The sequence below is a fragment of the Schistocerca gregaria genome, chromosome 11 (assembly GCF_023897955.1).
Source record: "Schistocerca gregaria isolate iqSchGreg1 chromosome 11, iqSchGreg1.2, whole genome shotgun sequence".
Classification (NCBI taxonomy): Eukaryota; Metazoa; Arthropoda; class Insecta; order Orthoptera; family Acrididae; genus Schistocerca; species Schistocerca gregaria.
The window spans coordinates 112,874,367-112,896,317 of NC_064930.1; the positions used below are offsets into that span (position 1 = coordinate 112,874,367).

General features: G+C 46.1%; 1 protein-coding gene across 1 annotated transcript in view; it reads left to right on the forward strand.

Annotated features, from left to right (window-relative positions):
* Positions 1–21,951, forward strand: part of LOC126295053 (uncharacterized) — a 90,666-nt gene that overhangs the window by 21,229 nt on the left and 47,486 nt on the right. The window contains exons 3-4 of the mRNA XM_049987301.1: positions 1,984–2,111; positions 15,817–15,992. Of these exons, the coding sequence (XP_049843258.1) occupies positions 1,984–2,111; positions 15,817–15,992 (304 nt within the window). The remainder of the gene's footprint in view (positions 1–1,983; positions 2,112–15,816; positions 15,993–21,951) is intronic.

Here is a 21,951-nt window from a genome sequence, read left to right on the forward strand (position 1 = left end):
GTCCTCCCGAATGCGAGTCCAGTGTGCTACCACTGCGCCACATCGCTCGGTTCGTGATATGTACTGAGTTACATAATTTATAAAATTTCTGAAAATATCGTGGAGACTGCAAGAGACATTACACTCTGTCAAAGACATGCAGGGGTGTACGTGCACCAATCATAATCCCATCCCATACCATTAAACCACTACCTGAATGAGATTTTCACTCTGCAGCGGAGTGTGCGCTGATATGAAACTTCCTGGCAGATTAAAACTGTGTGCCCGACCAAGACTCGAACTCGGGACCTTTGCCTTTCGCGGGCAAGTGCTCTACCAACTGAGCTACCGAAGCACGACTCACGCCCGGTACCCACAGCTTTACTTCTGCCAGTACCTCGTCTCCTACCTTCCAAACTTTACAGAAGCTCTCCTGCGAGACATGCAGAACTAGCACTCCTGAAAGAAAGGATATTGCGGAGACATGGCTTAACCACAGCCTGGGGGATGTTTCCAGAATGAGATTTTCACTTTGCAGTGGAGTGTGCGCTGATATGAAACTTCCTGGCAGATTAAAACTGTGTGCCCGACCGAGACTCGAACTCGGGACCTATGCCTTTCGCGGGCAAGTGCTCTACCAACTGAGCTACCGAAGCACGACTCACGCCCGGTACTCACAGCTTTACTTCTGCCAGTACCTCGTCTCCTACCTTCCAAACTTTACAGAAGCTCTCCTGCGAGACATGCAGAACTAGCACTCCTGAAAGAAAGGATATTGCGGAGACATGGCTTAACCACAGCCTGGGGGATGTTTCCAGAATGAGATTTTCACTTTGCAGTGGAGTGTGCACTGACATGAAATTTCCTGGCAGATTAAAACTGTGTGCCCGACCGAGACTCGAACTCGGGACCTTTGCCTTTCGCGGGCAAGTGCTCTACTTACTCCGCAATATCCTTTCTTTCAGGAGTGCTAGTTCTGCATGTCTCGCAGGAGAGCTTCTGTAAAGTTTGGAAGGTAGGAGACGAGGTACTGGCAGAAGTAAAGCTGTGAGTACCGGGCGTGAGTCGTGCTTCGGTAGCTCAGCTGGTAGAGCACTTGCCCGCAAAAGGCAAAGGTCCCGAGTTCGAGTCTCGGTCGGGCACACAGTTTTAATCTGCCAGGAAGTTTCAAACCACTACCTGCATACAGGTCCCTTTCAAGGGGTTGGTATCTGGTTCCTGGTTCACGCCAGATGAAAACCAGGCGAGAGTCTCTGTTCAGACTATACCTGGACTCGTCCGTGAACATGACCTGGAAGCACTGTTCCAATGACCACGTATTGTGTTCTTGACTCCAGGCCTTACGGGCTCTCCTGTGACCGGGGGTCAGTGGAATGCACCTTCCAGATCTCTGGGCGAATAAACCGTGTCTGTTCAGTCGTCTGTAGTGTGTCTGGAGACAACTGTTCCAGAGAGAGGCTACCTGCAGTACTCCGTGGCCGTCTGCGGGCGCTGATGGTGAGACATCGGTCTCCTTGTGGTGTTGTACACTGTGGACGTCCCGTACTGTAGCGCCTGGACACGTTTCCTGTCTGCTGGAATCGCTGCCATAATCTTGAGATCACACTTTGTGGGACACGGAGGACCTGTGTGTTTGACAAGCCTCCAGTCGCCCTAGTATTCTACCCCTCATGACGTCATAAATATGTGTTCTTTGAGCCATTTTCAACACACAGTCACCATTAGCAGGTCTGAAAACGTCTGCACTCTTACTCGCTGCACCGTACTCTGACATGCACCAACACACCTCCGCGTATGTGGACTGCTGCCAGCGCCACCTTGCGACGACCGCACGTCAAATGCACCGCATGGTCATACCCCCAAACCGACCATTGTTTCACCATGTATCATCATTATTATTTTTGAGCATGAGTGTAGTTTCAGAAGGTAACTGCTGCTAGCACACACTGTGTGACAGCTGCGCCCCGGCTCGTTCACCAGCACGTCTTCTCCCGGCCTGTGCAGGGCTGCAGGCGCAGGCGGCGCTCTACCGGGGCCGCCTCTCCAGCTACTGGCGGGACCTGTCGCAGCTGCTGTCGCTGAGCGCGGCGCACTTCTCACAGCTGTTCGTGCCCCTCGCATTCGAACATATGGCAAGTGGTGTTTTTTGCTCCTCTTATATACCACTAGGTGTGAGAAAATGACACACACCGGATGGTCATTTCACGGAATCTGTTTCCCGGTTTGGTTCACACTGGAGCTGTCTCTGGTTCTCCAGTTCTGAAGCTAACACTCTGCCAGAATTCTGAACCGACCTCTACTTTGTGGGGCTTGTGCGGTTTTGGCACAGCGAGGCAAACCTCTGAATGGTCAAGGATAGGGATGAAAATCGTCTGTATTTCCTGTTTTTGCTATTTTCCCTCTACTTCTTTTAGGAAACTTTGCATCAGATCCTGGTTTACTAGCCTAAGCCTGTTAGCTACATATTTTGTGGAGACTGGTCTACAGTCTATTGTCTGGAATTTTATGTCACCATATGCCTCTTTCTTCTTCGGAATCTTTACTCCTAGTGGAAGGAGGAAGGTAGGAGTCGGAGATTACATAGGCAGGAAATTGCAGTGTCTAATGAGCTAACAGATAAGTAAAGTTTTACGCACTGCTATGGATGCTGTCATGGAAAATATCATAAGGATATTCAAAAAGATTTCGGGCTTGCAGCCAGTCGTCGAAAACTCTATTGCACGATATTTCGGCTGGACAGCTGCCAGCCATCTTCAGGTAAGCTGAACCAGGACTGAAAAAGAAGTTTTTTTTAATACTTTATTGTCATTTTCACACCTGATACAGGTAGGCCAGGAGCGACATACTACGCCACTCTTCAGTCACAGATATGACTAATGATACAAAAGGAGACAATAGAAAAACAGGCCTGGTGGACATACAAGCGTAAACATACAAAATAAAAACACACAGAGCCGTTCACGGGCGCAGTGTCCAAAATAAAAATGTTCAGAAACGCGGACACGCACAGAGATGACAGAGACGACACACGCGAACGCTGGAGCACAAACGATGAAACACTGGAACATGAACACGACAGCACACACAAACACTAGGCGATGATCTCCAGTGCGCGAAAGTTTACTATATGTGTAAGAGTCTGGGGACCTGCCAAAAATGGGAAAAGGTGGGAGAGGGGAGGTTGTAGATGCCAGTGGCAGAGGAGATAGAAGGGGGAGGAAAGAAGGTAGGGGAAGCCTGGGAGGAGGAGGGACAGAAGGGAGAGAGGGTGCCCTTGGGAAAAAATACAGGGTGGTAGAGGAGGATCAAAGTTCGTAGATGGCAGGGGATGAGGACATCATCAGGCAGGGAGAGTTGGTGGAAGCCACCTTGGGCGAGGGTATGGAGAGATGGAGAGCAGGTGGGATGTGGGAATGCAGGTGTGGCAGACGGGGGTGGGAGAGGATGGGAGAGACAGGCAGGTGAGGGGGATCAAGTTTGAGGGAGGTGTAAAGAATCTGTATCCGTTCGAGGAAAAGGAGGAGGTGCAGGAATGGGATGAGGTCATACAGGATCTGCGTGTGGGATGGGAGGCGGATGCGATAGGCGAGGCAGGCCGCATGGCGTTCTAGGATTTGAAGGGATTTGTAAAAGGTAGGAGAGGCAGAGATCCAGGTGGAACGAGCATAGCAGAGGATAGGGCGGATAAGGGTTTATAGGTGTAGAGGATGGTGGAGGGGTCGAGAACCCATGTGTGGCCAGAAAGGAGCTCGAGGAGATGGAGTCGGAAGTGTGCCTCGACTCGGATTGTCCGGAGATGTGGGATCCAGGAGAGGCGACGCCAAGATACTTGAGGGTGGGAGTGAGGGTGATAGGACGGCCGTAAATGGTGATATAGAAGTCGAGGAGACGGAAAGAAAGGGTGGCTTTGCCTACAATGATCTCCTGGGTCTTGGAAGGATTGACCTGGAACAACCACTGGTTACACCAAGCAGTGAACTGGTCAAGGTGAGATTGTAGAAGGGGTTGGGAGCGTTGCAGGATGAGGGCGAGAGGGCGAGGGCAAGGAAGGAGGACGGAGGGGGGGGGGGGGGGGGTGACGGTGACGGCATGTCCGCCGTATACAGAAGGTATGGAAAAGGGGAGAGGACGGAACCTTGGGGCACACCGGCGGAGGGGTAGAAGGTGTAGGAATCCGTGTTATGGATGGACGTAGTTGATAGGAAGGGTGAAGGTTTGGAGCTTGAAGAGGAGAGCGGAATGCCATACATGGTCGTAAGCGCGTTCAAGGTCGAGGGAGAGGAAGATGGCGAAGCGAAGAGAGATGAGCTGTTCGGAGAGGAGATGAGTGAGGTGAAAGAGAAGGTCATCAGTAGAGAGGGACGGTCGAAAGACACACTGGGCAATGGGAAGGAGGCGGTGCTGGCGGTGATGCAAGTGGATGCGTCGGGTAAGAATGAAACGAAGACGTCCACCGCTCTGTCTTATACAGGTTGTTACAAAAAGGTACGGCCAAACTTTCACGAAACATTCCTCACACACAAATAAAGAAAAGATGTTATGTGCACATGTGTCTGGAAACGCTTAATTTCCATGCTAGAGCTCATTTTAGTTTCGTCAGTATGTACTGTACTTTCTCGATTCCGCCAGTTGGCCCAATTGAAGGAAGGTAATGTTCGGTGCTTGTGTTGACATGCGACTCATTTCTCTACAGTACTACCATCAAGCACATCAGTAAGAAAGCATCAACAGGTTAGTGTTCATCGCGAACGTGGTTTTGCAGTCAGTGCAATGTTTACAAATGCGGAGTTGGCAGATGCCCATTTGATGTACGGATTAGCACGGGGCAATAGCCGTGGCGCGGTATATTTGTATCGAGACAGATTTCCAGAACGGAGGTGTCCCGACAGGAAGACGTTCGAAGCAATTGATCGGCGTCTTAGGGAGCACGGAACATTCTGGCCTATGACTCGCGACTGGGGAAGACCAAGAACGACGAGGACACCTGCCATGGACGAGGCAATCCTTCGTGCAGTTGACGATAACCCTAATGTCAGCGTCAGAGAAGTTGCTGCTGTGCAAGGTAACGCTGATCACGTCACTGTATGGAAAGTGCTACGGGAGAACCAGTTGTTTCCGTACCGTGTACAGCGTGTGCAGGCACTATCAGCAGCTGATTGGCCTCCACGGGTACACTTCTGCGAATGGTTCATCCGGCAATGTGTCAATCCTCATTTCAGTGCAAAAGTTCTCTTTACGGATGAGGCTTCTTTCCAACGTGACCAAATTGTAAATTTTCACAGTCAACACGTGTGGGCTGACGAGAATCCGCACGCAATTGTGCAAACACGTCATCGACACAGATTTTCTGTGAACGTTTGGGCAGGCATTGTTGGTGATGTCTCGATTGGGCACCACGTTCTTCCACCTACGCTCAATGGAGTACGTTATCGTGATTTCATACGGGAAACTCTATCTGTGCTGCTAGAACGTATGCCTTTACAGGTACAACACAACATGTGGTTCATGCACGATGGAGCTCCTGCACATTTCAGTCGAAGTGTTTGTACGCTTCTCAACAACAGATTCGGTGACCGACGGATTGGTAGAGGCGGACCAATTTCTTGTCTACGCAACCCCGGTACCAAATGTAGAGACTCTTCGTGCTCGTATTGTGGACGGCTGTGATACAATACACCATTCTCCAGGGCTGCATCAGCGTATCAGGGTTTCTGTGCGACGGAGGGTGGATGCATGTATCCTCGCTAACGGAGGACATTTTGAACATTTCCTGTAGCAAAGTGTTTGAAGTCACGCTGGTACGTTCTGTTGCTGTATGTTTGCATTCCATGATTAATGTGATTTGATGAGAAGTAATAAAATGAGCTCTAACATGGAAAGTAAGCGTTTCCGGACACATGTCCACATAACATACAGGGTGTTTCAAAAATGACCGGTATACTTGAAACGGCAATAAAAACTAAAGGAGCAGCGATAGAAATACACCGTTTGTTGCAATATGCTTGGGACAACAGTACATTTTCATTTTCAGGCGGACAAAGTTTCGAAATTACAGTAGTTACAATTTTCAACAACAGATGGCGCTGCAAGTGATGTGAAAGATATAGAAGACAACACAGTCTGTGGGTGCGCCATTCTGTACGTCGTCTTTCTGCTGTAAGCGAGTGCTGTTCACATCGTGCAAGTGTGCTGTGGACAACATGGTTTATTCCTTAGAACAGAGGATTTTTCTGGTGTTGGAATTCCACCGCCTAGAACAAAGTGTTGTTGCAACAAGACGAAGATTTCGACGGAGGTTTAATGTAACCAAAGGACCGAAAAGCGATACAATACAGGATCTGTTTGAAAAATTTCAACGGACTGGGAACGTGACGGATGAACGTGCTGGAAAGGTAGGGCGACCGCATACGGCAACCACAGAGGGCAACGCGCAGATAGTGCAGCAGGTGATCCGACAGCGGCCTCGGGTTTCCGTTCACCGTGTTGCAGCTGCGGTCCAAATGACGCCAACGTCCACGTATCGTCTCATGCGCCAGAGTTTACACGTCTATCCAGACAAAATTCAAATGCGGCAACCCCTCAGCGCCGCTAGCATTGCTGCACGAGAGACATTCGCTAACGATATAGTGCACAGGATTGATGACGGCGATATCCATGTGGGCAGCATTTGGTTTACTGACGAAGCTTATTTTTACCTGGACGGCTTCGTCAATAAACAGAACTGGCGCATATGGGGAAACGAAAAGCCCCATGTTGCAGTCCCATCGTCCCTGCATCCTCAAAAAGTACTGCTCTGGGCCGCCATTTCTTCCAAAGGAATCATTGGCCCATTTTTCAGATCCGAAACGATTACTGCATCACGCTATCTGGACATTCTTCGTCAATTTGTGGCGGTACAAACTGCCTTAGACGACACTGCGAACACCTCGTGGTTTATGCAAGATGGTGCCCGGCCACATCGCACGGCCGACGTCTTTAATTTCCTGAGTGAATATTTCGATGATCGTGTGATTGCTTTGGGCTATCCGAAACACACAGGAGGCGGTGTGGATTGGCCTCCCTATTCGCCAGACATGAACCCCTGTGACTTCTTTCTGTAGGGACACTTGAAAGACCAGGTGTACCGCCAGAATCCAGAAACAATTGAACAGCTGAAGCAGTACATCTCATCTGCATGTGAAGCCATTCCGCCAGACACGTTGTCAAAGGTTTCGGGTAATTTCATTCAGAGACTGCGCCATATTATTGCTACGCATGGTGGATATGTGGAAAATATCGTACTATAGAGTTTCCCAGACCGCAGCGCCATCTGTTGTTGACAATTGTAACTACTGTAATTTCGAAAGTTTGTCCGCCTGAAAATGTACTGTTGTCCCAAGCATATTGCAACAAACGGTGTATTTCTACCGTTGCTCGTTCAGTTTGTATTCCCGTTTCAAATATACCGGTTATTTTTGAAACACCCTGTATTTTGTTTGTTTGTGTGTGAGGAATGTTTCCTGAAAGTTTGGCCGCACCTTTTTGTAACACCCTGTATACTGCACTGATGCCGCACATGCGTTGCAGCCGCGGAGACAGGAGGGCCACACCGCCCAGCGGCAGCGCCCTCGCTGGTGGGACTGCAGCACTCACCTGCCGTCGGTACTGTCGCTGGCCGAAGCTATCCAAGTCTTCTGGCGTCTTCGTCTCGAGCTAATTTCGGAGATGACGGGGTTCCACGCGTTCTTCAGTTGGTAACCACGGTCACGGTTCATCCCGTGATACGTATTTCAAAGTATTCTTTGATAATGGAGTCACAAAAAGTTGTTGCGGGGGCAAAATCGAAGTTTTGTCGTACTCTATTGAATGTCCGTTGGGAATAGAATGTACCGCAACTGCAGACTTACTGGGTTCTACGGTCGCACGTTCGAATCCTGCCTCGGGCATGGATGTGTGTGATGTCCTTATGTTAGTTACGTTTAAGTAGTTCTAAGTTCTAGGGGACTGATGACCACAGATGTTAAGTCGCATAGTGCTCAGAGCCATTTGAACCATTTCGAACTTACTCGGTTGCCGTAGGCGAGTGCAACGTTGATGTTCCGTACAACGCGCTTCCACTGTACTCGTTGGCTGTCCTATATAGGGCACGGTATTTTGTAAATTCCCGCCTTCCGCAGCAACAAATGATCCTTCACCGATCTCAGCAAATCCGAAATCCTAGAGGTGGACGAAAAATCAAATGGTTCAAATGGCTCTGAGCACTGTGGAACTTAACTGCTGTGGTCATCAGTCCCCTAGAACGTAGAACTACTTAAATCTAACTAACCTAAGGACATCACACACATCCATGCCCGAGGCAGCATTCGAACCTGCTACCGTAGCGGTCGCTCGGTTCCCGACTGTAGCCCCTAGAACCTCTCGGCCACTCTGGCCGGCTACGAAAACTCACTTTCACGTGAAAATGATTAAGAATCCTCGCTGTTTTGAAGGAGATATTTCCAACGAAAGGAAGAAATGCTAGCGACTTGGGTGGCGCGTTCTCCTCTTTGTCCATTTCCCGGTTCCTGGCTCAAGTTGAGAAGGCCCTGCTAAATTGCTAGCTAGAGTATCCATTGTCTCTGAACACCGTCCTTAAATGTGCAAATTCCTTAGGCAAAGTCTCTGCAGGCGACACCGTATGCGCCCTGTGCACAATGGTTTAAAGCACACTCATGGTCTGGGATGGGTGATGGCAACTTGAAGAATCCAAGAACAAGTCAGTGTGAGTGGGCCATTAACTTTTCTTCTCCGTGGGGCCACACTATGAAAGTGTCATCGACGTATCTCCAAAAAACAGTTGGTTTTAAACCACTGATTCAAGTGCTCTCTCCTCAAAATCCTCCATAAAAAGGTTCGCCACCAGAGGAGACAAAGGGCTGCCCATGGCGACCCCGTCAGACTTCAAAACACGGCCGGCTGGTGTGCCCGTGCGGCTCTAGGCGCTTCAGCCTGGAACCGCGTGGCCGCTAAGGTCGCAGGTTCGAATCCTGCCACGGACATGGATGTCTCTGATGTCATTAGGTTAGTTAGGTTTAAGTAGTTCTAAGTTCTAGGGGACTGATGACCACAGCAGTTAAGTCCCATAGTGCTCAGAGCCATTTTGTTCAAATCATTCCTGGTTAAACATAAAACAGTTTCAGGAAAGAACATGCCGAAGCAAAGCAGTGATGTCGTATTCAAACTGTTGACCAATTAGCGGCAAGGAATCCGCAAGACGTACTTTTGTGAAAAGGGAAACTACATCAAAACTCACTAGAAGATCCGAACTACTTAAGTGGAGAGCCCCCAATCTGTTGATAAAATCAGCACAGTTCCATATATAGTGTGAACATTTGCCAACAAATCGTCTGAGCAAAGAAGTTAGACGTTTCGCTAAATCATATGTGGGTGCGTCAATATTACTCACTATAGGCCGTAAATTTTACGTCATAAGCATACTTTGCCAAGGGTCAACAGCAGCTGACACGAAAATCATAGCATAAGCAGACGATGTGATTGTATAGGAAGACCATGAGCAGAAATTGAAGAACGTTAACTTATTAGTCTACAAACAGTAGAACATAACTATATCTATCTCATGCACACTGATACAAGTCATAAATCAAAGCGCATTTATTTCAGAAAAGTCAAAGTTCGTTGATGTTGTTTTAGTATTAATCTGTAAGTATTCTACGATATGAAACTTCCTGGCAGATTAAAACCGTGAGCCACACCGAGACTCGAACTCGGGACCTTTGCCTTTCGCGGGCAAGCGCTCTACCATCTTGAGCTACCCAAGCACGACTCACGCCCCGTCCTCACAGCCTCATTTCTGCCATGGCAGTGAGGACGGAGCGTGCGTCGTGCTTGGGTAGCTCAGTTGGTAGACGACTTGCCCGCGAAAGGCAAAGGTCCCGAGTTCGAGTCTCGGTGTGGCACACGGTTTTAATCTGCCAGGAAGTTTCATATCAGAGCACACTCCGTTACAGAGTGAAAATCTCATTCTATGGTAGACTATAATTCATGCCATAGTAATAATTGGCATTCAGAAGAATTGCGTAAGTTGACATCTGGCCCTATACTTCTCCGTAACATGGAGAATCGTCGAGTTCGCATCTCCTAATCAGCGTGTGTACCAACAGAGGGTTCTGTACAAACTCCCCATCCTGAGAATCGATAATCCCAACGATTTTTGCCTGTTACCGATAATCGATATCGATACTGGCAACATACTGGTCCTGCAATGTATGTCCAAATGGCAAAAGATATTTTTTTGTGAGATAATTATAACTTAACAAGTTGCTGATTTTTTTCCTTTACTTGTACTGGAAAACTTAGTTGTTGCAAAATCTCACGATTTTAAGTCAATGGGGAGCACCCTATAAGTTTCGATGAAAGAGTTTTCGATTATCAAAATATGTGGCAAATATGGCCGTAACTGTTGACTGGAGTGACTTATAAGCTTACAATTTTTACGCCGCCAAGGGTCCATAGACGTTCGTATGTGACATAAATTTGAACTTGATACCCAGAACTGATCGAGTTCTAACCGACGGACAGGCAAATAGACAGAGTGATAAAAAGTAATACGAAAAATATTTTCTAGAGTTATATAGTTGCAAATTCACGATTTTCAGATTTTTTCCTTTATTTGTACTGTGAAATCTTGCTTCTTTCCAAATGTCATGATTCTAAATCAACGGGGAGCTCCTTTAGATTTTTGTGAGTGAATTTCCGAGTATCAAAATATGTAATATAAATGGCCATATCTTTTGATTGCTTGGGCTTAGAAGCTTACAATTTTTACCACGCCAAGGGACCATAACCTTAATATGTGACATAAATATGAACTTCGTACCCGAAACTGGTCCAGAAAAAAGGATCTTAACGCTCGGCCAGGCAAATAGACAGATTGATAAAAAGATGACAAAGAAGCATTTTTTCGTGTTATATAATCACAGATTAATAATTTTCCGATTGTTTTCCTTTACTTGTACTGTGAAACCTTGCTTCTTGCCAAATTTCACGAGTCTAGATCAACGGAAAGCACGTTTCAGGGTTTTACGAATGAGTTTTCGATTATTAGTATATGTGACATAAATGGCCGCATCTTTTGATTGCAGTGACTTGTAAGCTTACAATTTTGATACCTCACTGTGGCCACAGACATTAATATATGTCATGAATTTGAACTTGATACGTATTCCAGTTCCTAGCACAAAGCGTTCTTAACAATCGGATACTAAGCGATTCTATAAGAGTTCCATTTTTACAGACTGAGACATGGAACGGTAATCATTCCACAGTATTCTCTTTTCATCCATGGGAGTTAGTCCGAGACATCTTCTCCGAACTGGTTTCTCTGTTAACGTCAGCTAGAACAACGGGGACATGCTAATTTTTCCCCTCTGAAACTCGCAAGGTCAATAAACCGTGCTACATTCCTTCAAATCTGCAATATTCGAAACGTATTCAGATATACACGACATCGTTTAAGATGACGAGCAACAAACGGAAATTTTCGGCAAAAGCAGCCAGACAACGATCAAACGCTACAAAATTTTGAGTCATCTACATCTACATGGATACACTGCAAATCACATTCAAGTGCCTGGCGGAGGGTTCATTGAACCACCTTCACAATTCTCTGTTATTTCAATATCGTATACCGCGCGGAAAGAATGAACATCTAGATCTTTCCGTACGAGCTCTGATTTCCCTTATTTTATCGTGGTGATCGTTCCTCCCTATGTAGACCGGTGTCAACAAAATATTTTCGCATTCGGAGGAGATAGTTGGTGATTGGAATTTCGTGAGAAGATTCCCTCGCAACGAAAAACGCCTTTCTTTTAATGATTTCCAGCCCAAATCCTGTATCATTTCTGTGACACTCTCTCCCATATTTCGCGATAGAACAAAACGTGCTGCTCTTCTTTGAACTTTTCCGATGTACTCCGTCAGTCCTACCTGGTAAGGATCCCACACCGCGCAGCAGTATTCTAAAAGAGGACAGACAAGCGTAGTGTAGGCAGTCTCCTTAGTAGGTCTGTTACATTTTCAAAGTGTGCTGCCAATAAAACGCAGACTTTTATTACCCTTCCCCACAATATTTTCTGTGTTCTTTCCAATTTAAGTTGTTCGCAATTGTAATACCTAGGTATTTAGTTGAATTTACGGCTTTTAGGTTAGACTGATTTATCGTGCAACCGAAGTTTCACGAGTTCCTTTCAGCAGTCATGTGGATGACCTCACACTTTTCGTTATTCGGGGTCAACTGACACTTTTCGCACCATCCAAATATCTTTTCTAAATCGTTTTGCAATGTGTTTTGATCTTCTGATGACTTTATTAGTCGATAAACGACAGCGTCATCTGCAAACAACAGAAGACGGCTGCTCAGATTGTCTCCAAAATCGTTTTTATAGATAAGGAACCGCAAAGGGCCTATTACACTACCTTGGGGAACGCCAGAAATCACTTCTGTTTTATTCGATGACTTTCCGTCATTTACTATGAACTGTGACCTCTCTGACAGGAAATCACAAATCCAGTCACATAACTGAGACGACATTCCATAATCACGCAATTTCAATTCGAGCCGCTTGTGTGGTAGAGTGTCAAAAGCCTTCCGGAAATCCAGAAATACGGAATCGATCTGAAATCCGTTGTCAACAGCTCATGCGAATAAAGAGCTAGTTGTGTTTCACAAGAACGATGTTTTCTAAACCAATGTTGACTGTGTCTCAATAGACAGTTTTCTTCGAGGTAAATCATAATGTTGGAACACATATGTACGAAAATGCTGCTGCACATCGACGTTAACGATATGGGTCTGTAATTTAGTGGATTACTGTTAGTACCTTCCTTGAATGTTGGTGTGTCCTGTGCAGCTTTTGGTATGATCTTTCGTTAGCAGACGGTTGTATATGATTGTTAAGCATGGAGCTAATTGATCAGCGTACTCCGAAAGGAACCTAATTCGTATACAGTCTGGACCGGAAGACTTGCTTTTATTAAGTGATTTGAGCTGCTTCACTACTCCGAAGATATTTACTTCTACGTTGCTCATTTGGGAGCTGTTCTCGATTCGAATTCTGGAATGTTTATTTCGTCTTCCTTAGTATCTCCATTACTATCGCGCAGAGAACGCACTGATTGTTTCTTGCGGCTAACATACTTCACATACGACCTGGATCTCTTTGGATTTTCTGCCAGGTTTCGAGGCAAAGTTTCGTTGTGGAAAATGTTAAAGGCATTTGGCATTGAAGTGTGTGCTAAATTTCGAGCTTCTATAAAAGATCGCCAATCTTGGGGATTTCGCGTCTCTTTAAATTTACCAGGTTTGTTTCGTTGTTTCTGCAACAGTATTCTGGCCCGTTTTGTGTACCAAGCAGCGTCAGCTCCGTCGTTTGTTAATTTATTTGGTTTAAATCTGTCAATTGCTGCCGATACTATTTCTTTGAATTTAAGCCACATCTGGTCTACACTTATATTATTAATTTGGAATGTGTGGAGATTGTCTCTTAGGAAGGCGTGAAGTAAATTTTTATCTGCTTTTTTGAATAGGCACATTTTTCACTTGTTTGTCGAGGATTGGGGATTACGATATTCAGTCTCGCTACGACAACTCTGTGTTCACTAATCCCTGAATCGGTTTTGATGTTCGGTATTAACTCAGGATTATTTGGTGCTAAGAGTTCAAGCGTGTTTTCACAACCGCTTACTATTCGCGTGGGCTCGTGAACTAACTGCTCGAAATAATTTTCAGAGAATGCGTTTAGCACAATTCCGAATGATATTTTATGCTGTCAAACTGACATTTCATGTGTGCACAATTAATTCAGATAATTTTTATGGTATAGAGGTGGCTGATGTCTATGATTGCGTTTGCAAACGGCCACAACATGTGTTCAGGTTTCCCACAGCATTGGTAACGAGTAAGATTTTGACGGAGTAGTCAACAATCTGACGGTTCTGTTTTCGAAAATGGTTCAAAAGTTTGAACAGAATCTCCTCCGAGTCCCATCCACGCCATGTGGCTCTGCACGTAGGAACTAGAGGCTGCTGGCAGCCACAGAACAGTTCAGTTCGGACATATCGTCACGAGGGTACGCACCCATACATTCAGACGTTTGTAATGTCAACTGCCAAGAAATATCTGCAGCTCTCTTGTCTGGCCCAGAAGTAGGGAATAGACAACATCCCATTAGAACTATTGATAGCCTTGGGAGAGCCACCCCTGTCAGAATTCGACCGTCTGGTGAGCAAGATGTATGAGACAGGCGAAATATCCTCAGACATAAAGAAGAATACAACAATTGCGATCCCAAAGAAAGCAGGTGTTGACACATGCGAAAATTACCGAAGTTTAATAAGCCACGGCTGCAAAATACTAACACGAATTCTTTACAGAATAATGGAAAACCTGGTAGAAGCCGACTTCGGGGAAGATCGGTTTGAATTCCGTAGAAATGTTGGAACACGTGAGGAAATACTGACCTTACGACTTATCTTAGAAAATAGATTAAGGAAAGGCAAGCCTACGTTTCTAGAATGTGTAGACTAAGAAAACGTTTTTGACAATGTTGATAGGAATACTCTCTTTCAAATTCGGAAGGTGGCAGGGGTGGAGCCAAACGCTATTTACAATTTGTACAGAAACCACATGACAGTTATAAGAGTCGAGGGACATGAAAGGGAAGCAGTGGTTGGGAAGTGAGTGAGACAGGGTTTTAGCCTCTCCCTGGTGCTATTCAATCTGTATATTGAGAAAGCAGTAAAGGAAACAAAAGAAAAATTCGGTGTAGGAATTAAAATCCATGTGGAAGAAATAAAAACTTTGAGGTTCACCGATGACATCGTCATTTTGTCAGAGACAGCAAAGGACCTGGAAGAGCAGCTGAACGAAATGGACAGTGTCTTGAAAGGAGGATATAAGATGAACATCAACAGAAGCAAAACGAGGAAAATAATATGTAGTCGAATTAAATCGGGTGATGCTGAGGGTATTACACTAGGAAGTGAGACGCTCAAAGTAGTAAATGAGTTTTGCTGTTTGGGGAGCAAAATAACAGACGATGGTCGAAGTAGAGAGGATAGAAAATGTAGACTGGTAATGGTAAGGAAAGCGTTTCTGAAAAAGAGAAATTTGTTAACATCGAGTATTGATTTACGTGTCAGGAAGTCGTTTCTGAAAGTATTTGTATGGAGTGTAGCCATGTATGGAAGTGAAACATGAACGATAAATAGTTTAGACAACAAAAGAATAGAAGGTTTCGAAATGTGGTGCTACAGAAGAATGCTGAAGATTAAATGGGCAGATCACATAACTAATGAGGAGGTATTGAATATAATAAGAGAAATTTGTGGCACAACTTGACCAGAAGAAGAGATCGGTTTGTAGGACATATTCGGAGGCATCAAGAGATCACAAATTTAGTATTGGAGGGCAGCGTGGAGGTTAGAGTCGTAGAGGGAGACCAAGAGATGAATACACTAAGGAGATTCAGTAGGATGTAGGCTGCAGTAGGTACTGGGAGATGAAGAAGCTTGCACAGGATAGAGTAGCATGGAGAGCTGCATCAAACCAGTCTCAGGACTGAAGATCACAACAACTCTTGTCTGATGTCATAGTTTGAGAAATGTGTGTATTTAATACAAACCCACTAGACATCTGCTGTGCATTAATGTTTTAATGCCTGCAAAACTGAATGTGCTACACTCATGCGCTGGCAGTATTTTAAGTTTTATGTGATAGTGGTACATGTAACTGTAAATTAAATCAGGCTGCTGCTTGTGAATGTTATGCACGTAATCTGAACGGTTTTCTGTGTTTCTCAGGGTAACCACACGAGTGATCAGCAACTCCACGTGTGGATTAAGGACGTGGAACGTGTGAAGGACATGCTGCACACGAAATTAACCGGATTGGTACAGGACATGCAATACGCCAGCAAAGAGATAGAACACTTCGAGGTGGAAGAAGACAAGGGCAAGCCGGGTCGCTTGATACTCAGGTATATACCAGCGTACACTCAACTCTTTGTTGTACTCACTATGATTTATTACAGTTTATTTCACTGTTTTTCCATGGAAGTATTCATTACTGTTGCGGAAAATACTGAGATCATTTAATTCATGCCGGCCGGGGTGGCCGAGCGGTTCTAGGCGCTATAGTCTGGAACCGCGCGACCGCTGCGGTCGCAGGTTCGAATCCTGCCTCGGGCATGGATGTGTGTGATTTCCTTAGGTTAGTTAGGTTTAAGTAGTTGTAAGTTCTAGGGGACTGATGACCTCAGATCTTAAGTCCCATAGTGCTCAGAGCCATTTGAAAATTCAGAACGGAGTAAAGAACAAAGACTGATAGACAATAGGGAAGGATATGGTTACAGAGCTAGTCATTTACAAAAAAACTTTCGTTCCGTCTAGACTTCCATTTTTTGGTTCGTATTTAGTCTTAAAATGTGCCACGTATAACGCAGCAGACGAGAGGATAAAACAGACACAGCGAATGGTGTTACTAGTTTGACTAGAGGAAGTATTGATGGTTGCAGATACTACCGAAATTTTCATAATTGGTGGAAACAATGATGTGAACCTGACAAAAAATTGAGATCTAATGCGAGACAAAACAAAGTCACCTGAGGGAGAAATTACGCTAATGCCGTGTAGTAGCGACTCTAGCCCAGATAGTGGCACCCAGTCGGCGAGGGAAAGAGGCCACAAGTCATGTTCATCCCAATAGACGTGGGAAAATCCAAGCAGCGATGAGGGAAGATGGGAAGATGGCAACAGAGGAGAGGAAGCGTAGAGGCATCGTTCTTCTATTTTTTCCCGTGGTTAGTGTGTTTAAAAAAAGTCCATAGAATAGAGTATAAATACTGGAGGCTGCGAGCGAGGGGTTTGTGTGGTGTTGGAGATATGCTGGCAGTATGGAGGGTGATAAGGTGGCATCCAATGTGGTGATGGGTGAGCTCTCAGTAGGCACGGCTTGTGGCGGTGTTCTTGAATTATTTTAGGTGGCATATAGTGGAACAGCTATGTAGGCAGAAAACATGGATTAGGATGGACAATTAGACTCAGTCAGTTGAATGAAAGACTTCATCAGTTATACCTGAAGAAGTTGGTAGGGGAGTCTGGAGATGGATGTGCCTGGGAAGCGGACAAGGTCTTCTGAAACGAAGATGATCAGCTGACATCCCCAGTTAAGTTCATCATAGGAACTGATGTGGATAAACAGGGGTGGAGAGGCAATGGTCAGTGTGAAGAAGGAAATTACACACATCAAAAAAAGTTTTGCTTCGCCTCAGTTCCGAGTGTTAAGGAACCTGTACAGAGATTGGAATAGAGATCAACATAAACATCATTTCTGCCCTTTTTATTGCTCATGAGACCACACGCTGCATGTTGTACCACCATACAGCGAGACCTTCGGAGGTGGTGGTCCAGATTGATCCACACTGGTGTCCCTAATACCCAGTAGCACGTCCTCTTACACTGATGCATGCCTGTATTTGTCGTGGCCTACTATCCACAAGTTTATCAAGGCACTATTGGCCCAGATTCTCCCACTCCTCAACGGCGATTCGCCGTACATCCCTCGGAGTGGTTGGTGGGTCACCCCTTATCAATCTATCCCAGGCATGTTCGATGGGGTTCATGTCTGGAGTACATGTTGGACAGTCTAGTCGAGCGATGTCGTTATCCTGAAGGACGTCATTCACTGCACGATGGGGGCACGAATTGTCGTCCATGAAGACGACTCCCTCGCCAATATGCTGGCGATATGGCCGGACCATCGGTCGGCATTCATGTTTTGTACAGCCGTTACGGTGCCTTCCGTGACCATCAGCGGCGTACGTCGGCCCCACATAATGCCAGCAGGGAACCTCCACCTTGCTGCACTCGCTGGTGTTTAAGGCGTTCAGCCTGACTGGGTTGCCTCCAAACACGTCTCCGACGATTGTCTGGTTGAAGGCCTATGCGACACTCATCGGTGAAGAGAACATGGTGCCAATCCTGAGTGGTCCAATCGGCATGTTGTTGGGCAAATCTTTACCACATGGCATGGTGCTGTGGTTGCAAAGATGGACCTCGCCATGGACGTCGAGAGTGAAGTTGTGCAACATGCAGCCTACTGCACAGAGTTTGGGTCGTAACACGACATCCTGTGGCTGCACGAAAACCATTATTCAAGAAGACGGCGTTGCTGTGAGGGTTCCTCCGAGCCGTGATCCGTAGGTAGCGGTCATCCACTGCAGTACTAGGTCTTGGGCGGCCTGAGCGAGGCATGTGATCGACAGTTCCTGTCTCTCTGTACTTCGTCCATGTCCGAACAACATCGCTTTGGTTCACTCCGAGGACGCCTGGACACTTCCCTTGTTGAGAGCCCTTCCTGGCACAAAGTAACAATGCGGACGCGATCGAACCGCGGTATTGACCGTCTATGCACGGTTGAACTACAGGCAACACGATTATCCCACTCCCCAACGGCGATTCCCTCAGACTGGTTGGTGGATCACGTCCTCCTAAACACCTCTTTTAAATCTATCCCAGGCTTGTTAGATAGTGTTCGTGTCTGGAGAACATGCTAGCCATCGAGCGATGTTGTTATCCTGAAGGAAGCCATTCGCAAGATGTAAACGATGGGGGCGCGAATTGTCGTCCATGAAGAGGATTGCATCGCCAATACGCTGCAAATATGGTTGCATTATCGGTCAGAGGACGGCATCACATATCGTACAGCTGTTACGGCGTCTCCTGTGACCACCAGCGGCGTACGTTGGCCCCACATAATGCCATCCCAAAACAGCAGGAAACCTCCGCCTTGCTTCACTCGCTGGACAGTGCGTCTAAGGCGTTCAGCCTGACTGGGTTGCCTCCAAACACATCTCCGACGATTGTCTGGTTGAAGGCATATGCGACGCTCATCGGTGAAGAGAACGTGCTGCCAAACCTGAGCGGTCCATTCATCATGTTGTTGGGTCCATCTGTACCGCACTGGACAGTGTCGTGGTTGTAAAGATGGACCTCGCCATGAACGTAAGGAATGAAGTTGCGCATCGTGCAACCTATTCGGCACAGTTTGAGTCGTAATACGACGTCCTCTGGCTACACGAAAAGCATTATTCAACATGGAGGCGTTGCTGTCAGGGCTTCTCCGAGATATAATCCGTAGGTAGCGGTCATCCGCTGCAGTAGTAGCCCTCGGGCAGCCTGAGCGAGGCGTGTCGTCGACAGTTCCTATGTCCCTGTATTTCCTCCATGTCCCAACAACATCGCTTTGGTTCACTCCGAGACACCTGGACACTTTGAGAGTCCTTCCTGGCACAAAGTAACAATGCAGATGCCATCGAACCGCGGTATTGACCGTCTAGGCACGGTTGAACTACAGGCAACACTTGTCGTGTACCTCCTTTCTCGTGGAATGACTGGAAATGATCAGCTGTCGGACTCCCTCCGTCTAATAGACGGTGCTTGAGCATGGTTGTTTACATCTTTGGGTGGCTGAAAATGGCTGAGCACTATGGGACTTAACAGATGAGGTCATCAGTCCCCCAGAACTTAGAACTACTTAAACCTAACTTACCTAAGGACATCACACACATCGATTCCCAAGGCAGGATTCGAACCTGTGACGGTAGCGGTCTCGCGGTTCCAGGCTGAAGCGCCTAGAACCGCTCGGCCACAGCGGCCGGCATCTTTGGGTGGGTTTGGTAACATCTCTGAACAGTCAAAGTGACTGTCTCTGCGTACAGTATCCACAGTCAATTTCTGTCTTCAGGAGTTCTGTGAACTGGGGGTGATGAAAAACAAATTTTATGTGTGTATGTGGTATAGGATGGCTCGAACAGAGACTGTTAGTAGCACAGATCACTGTTTGAGTTGTAAAATACACACTCAGAATAAAGTATTACGCAAGGTTATTGTACATGATTTGTAGCCAACTGGGGCTGTTTTTGAGGAACACTATTGTTACTCCATATTGGTTATTGCGTGGGAATTTTTGGTTCGCTACTCCACCTCTGTCATCGACACTGTGAGTGGGTTACTGATTCACTGTACATAGAGACCTGCAGATAGTGTGGTGGGATAAAAGTACGGATAGTCTGTCCGGCACTGGGCATGAAGGTAGGAGTGGTTGGGGAGGTGAGTTGAAAAACGGAGATGAGTAGATTGTAAGACAGGGGTGCACTACACAAAGGAAGCTGCAACTTGGGTGGCAGGTTACTTGTGAGTGCACACAGGCGGTTTCACGCTGGGCAGCAGTTTGAGGTACTGTCATGGTCACTTGTCAGCCGGTACACATATAGGGAAATCAGACCGCTTTCAGAATATGAATTATATCAGTAACTTTTCCAAGTATTTGTAACAAATTTCCCGAATTTACCGCCGTCCACAGAAGTTCTCAGCCTCAAATTATTCTTGAAATTGAGAGCTGTCTAGTATCCGAAGTAAAAAACTCGGAGATATTTAACGAGTCTTGGACTGTTCATGGGGAAGACACATTAGATGCCGTAGGAGGGGAAGTGTTCATTGCATCATCATCATCATCATCATCATTTAAGACTGATTATGCCTTTCAGCGTTCAGTCTGGAGCATAGCCCCCTTATAAAATTCCTCCACGATCCCCTATTCAGTGCTAACATTGGTGCCTCTTCTGATGTTAAACCTATTACTTCAAAATCTTTCTTAACCGAATCCAGGTACCTTCTCCTTGGTCTGCCCGACTCCTCCTACCCTCTACTGCTGAACCCATGAGTCTCTTGGGTAAACTTCCTTCTCCCATGCATGTAACATGACCCCACCATCTGAGCCTGTTCGCCCTGACTGTTACATCTGCAGAGTTCATTCCCAGTTTTTCTTTGATTTCCTCATTGTGGACACCCTCCTGCTATTGTCCCCATCTGCTAGTACCTGCAATCATCCTAGCTACTTTCATACCCGTAACCTCAACCTTGTTGATAAGGTAACCTGAATCCACCCAGCTTTCGTTCCCATACAACAAAGTTGGTCGAAAGATTGAACGGTGCACAGATAACTTAGTCTCGGTACTGACTTCCTTCTTGCAGAAGAGAGTAGATCGTAGCTGAGCGCTCACTGCATTACCCTTGCTACACCTCGCTTCCAGTTCTTTCACTATGTTGCCATCCTGTGAGAATATGCATCCTAAGTACTTGAAACCGTCCACCTGTTGTAACTTTGTTCCCCCTATTTGTCACTCAATCCGTTTATATTTCTTTCCCACTGACATTACTTTCGTTTTGGAGATGCTAATCTTCATACCATAGTCCTTACATTTCTGATCTAGCTCTGAAATATTACTTTGCAAACTTTCAATCGAATCTGCCATCACAGCTAAGTCATCCGCATATGCAAGACTGCTTATTTTGTGTTCACCTATCTTAACCTCACCCAGCCAGTCTATTGTTTTCAACATATGATCCATATATAATATGAACAACAGTGGAGACAGGTTGTAGCCTTGTCTTACCCTTGAAACTACTCTGAACCATGAACTCAATTTACCGTCAACTCTAACTGCTGCCTGACTATCCATGTAAAGACCTTTAATTGCTTGCAAACGTTTGCCTCCTATTCCATAATCTCGTAGAACAGACAATAACTTCCTCCTAGGAACCCGGTCATATGCCTTTTCTAGATCTATAAAGCATAGATACAATTCCCTGTTCCACTCATAACACTTCTCCATTATTTGCCGTAAGCTAAAGATCTGGTCCTGACAACCTCTAAGAGGCCTAAACCCACACTGATTTTCATTCAATTCGTCCTCAACTAATACTCGCACTTTCCTTTCAACAATACCTGAGAAGATTTTATCCACAACGCTGATTAAAGAGATACCTCTGTAGTTGTTACAATCTTTTCTGTTTCCATGTTTAAAGATTGGTGTGATTACTGCTTTTGTCCAGTCTGATGGAACCTGTCCCGACTCCCAGGCCATTTCAATTATC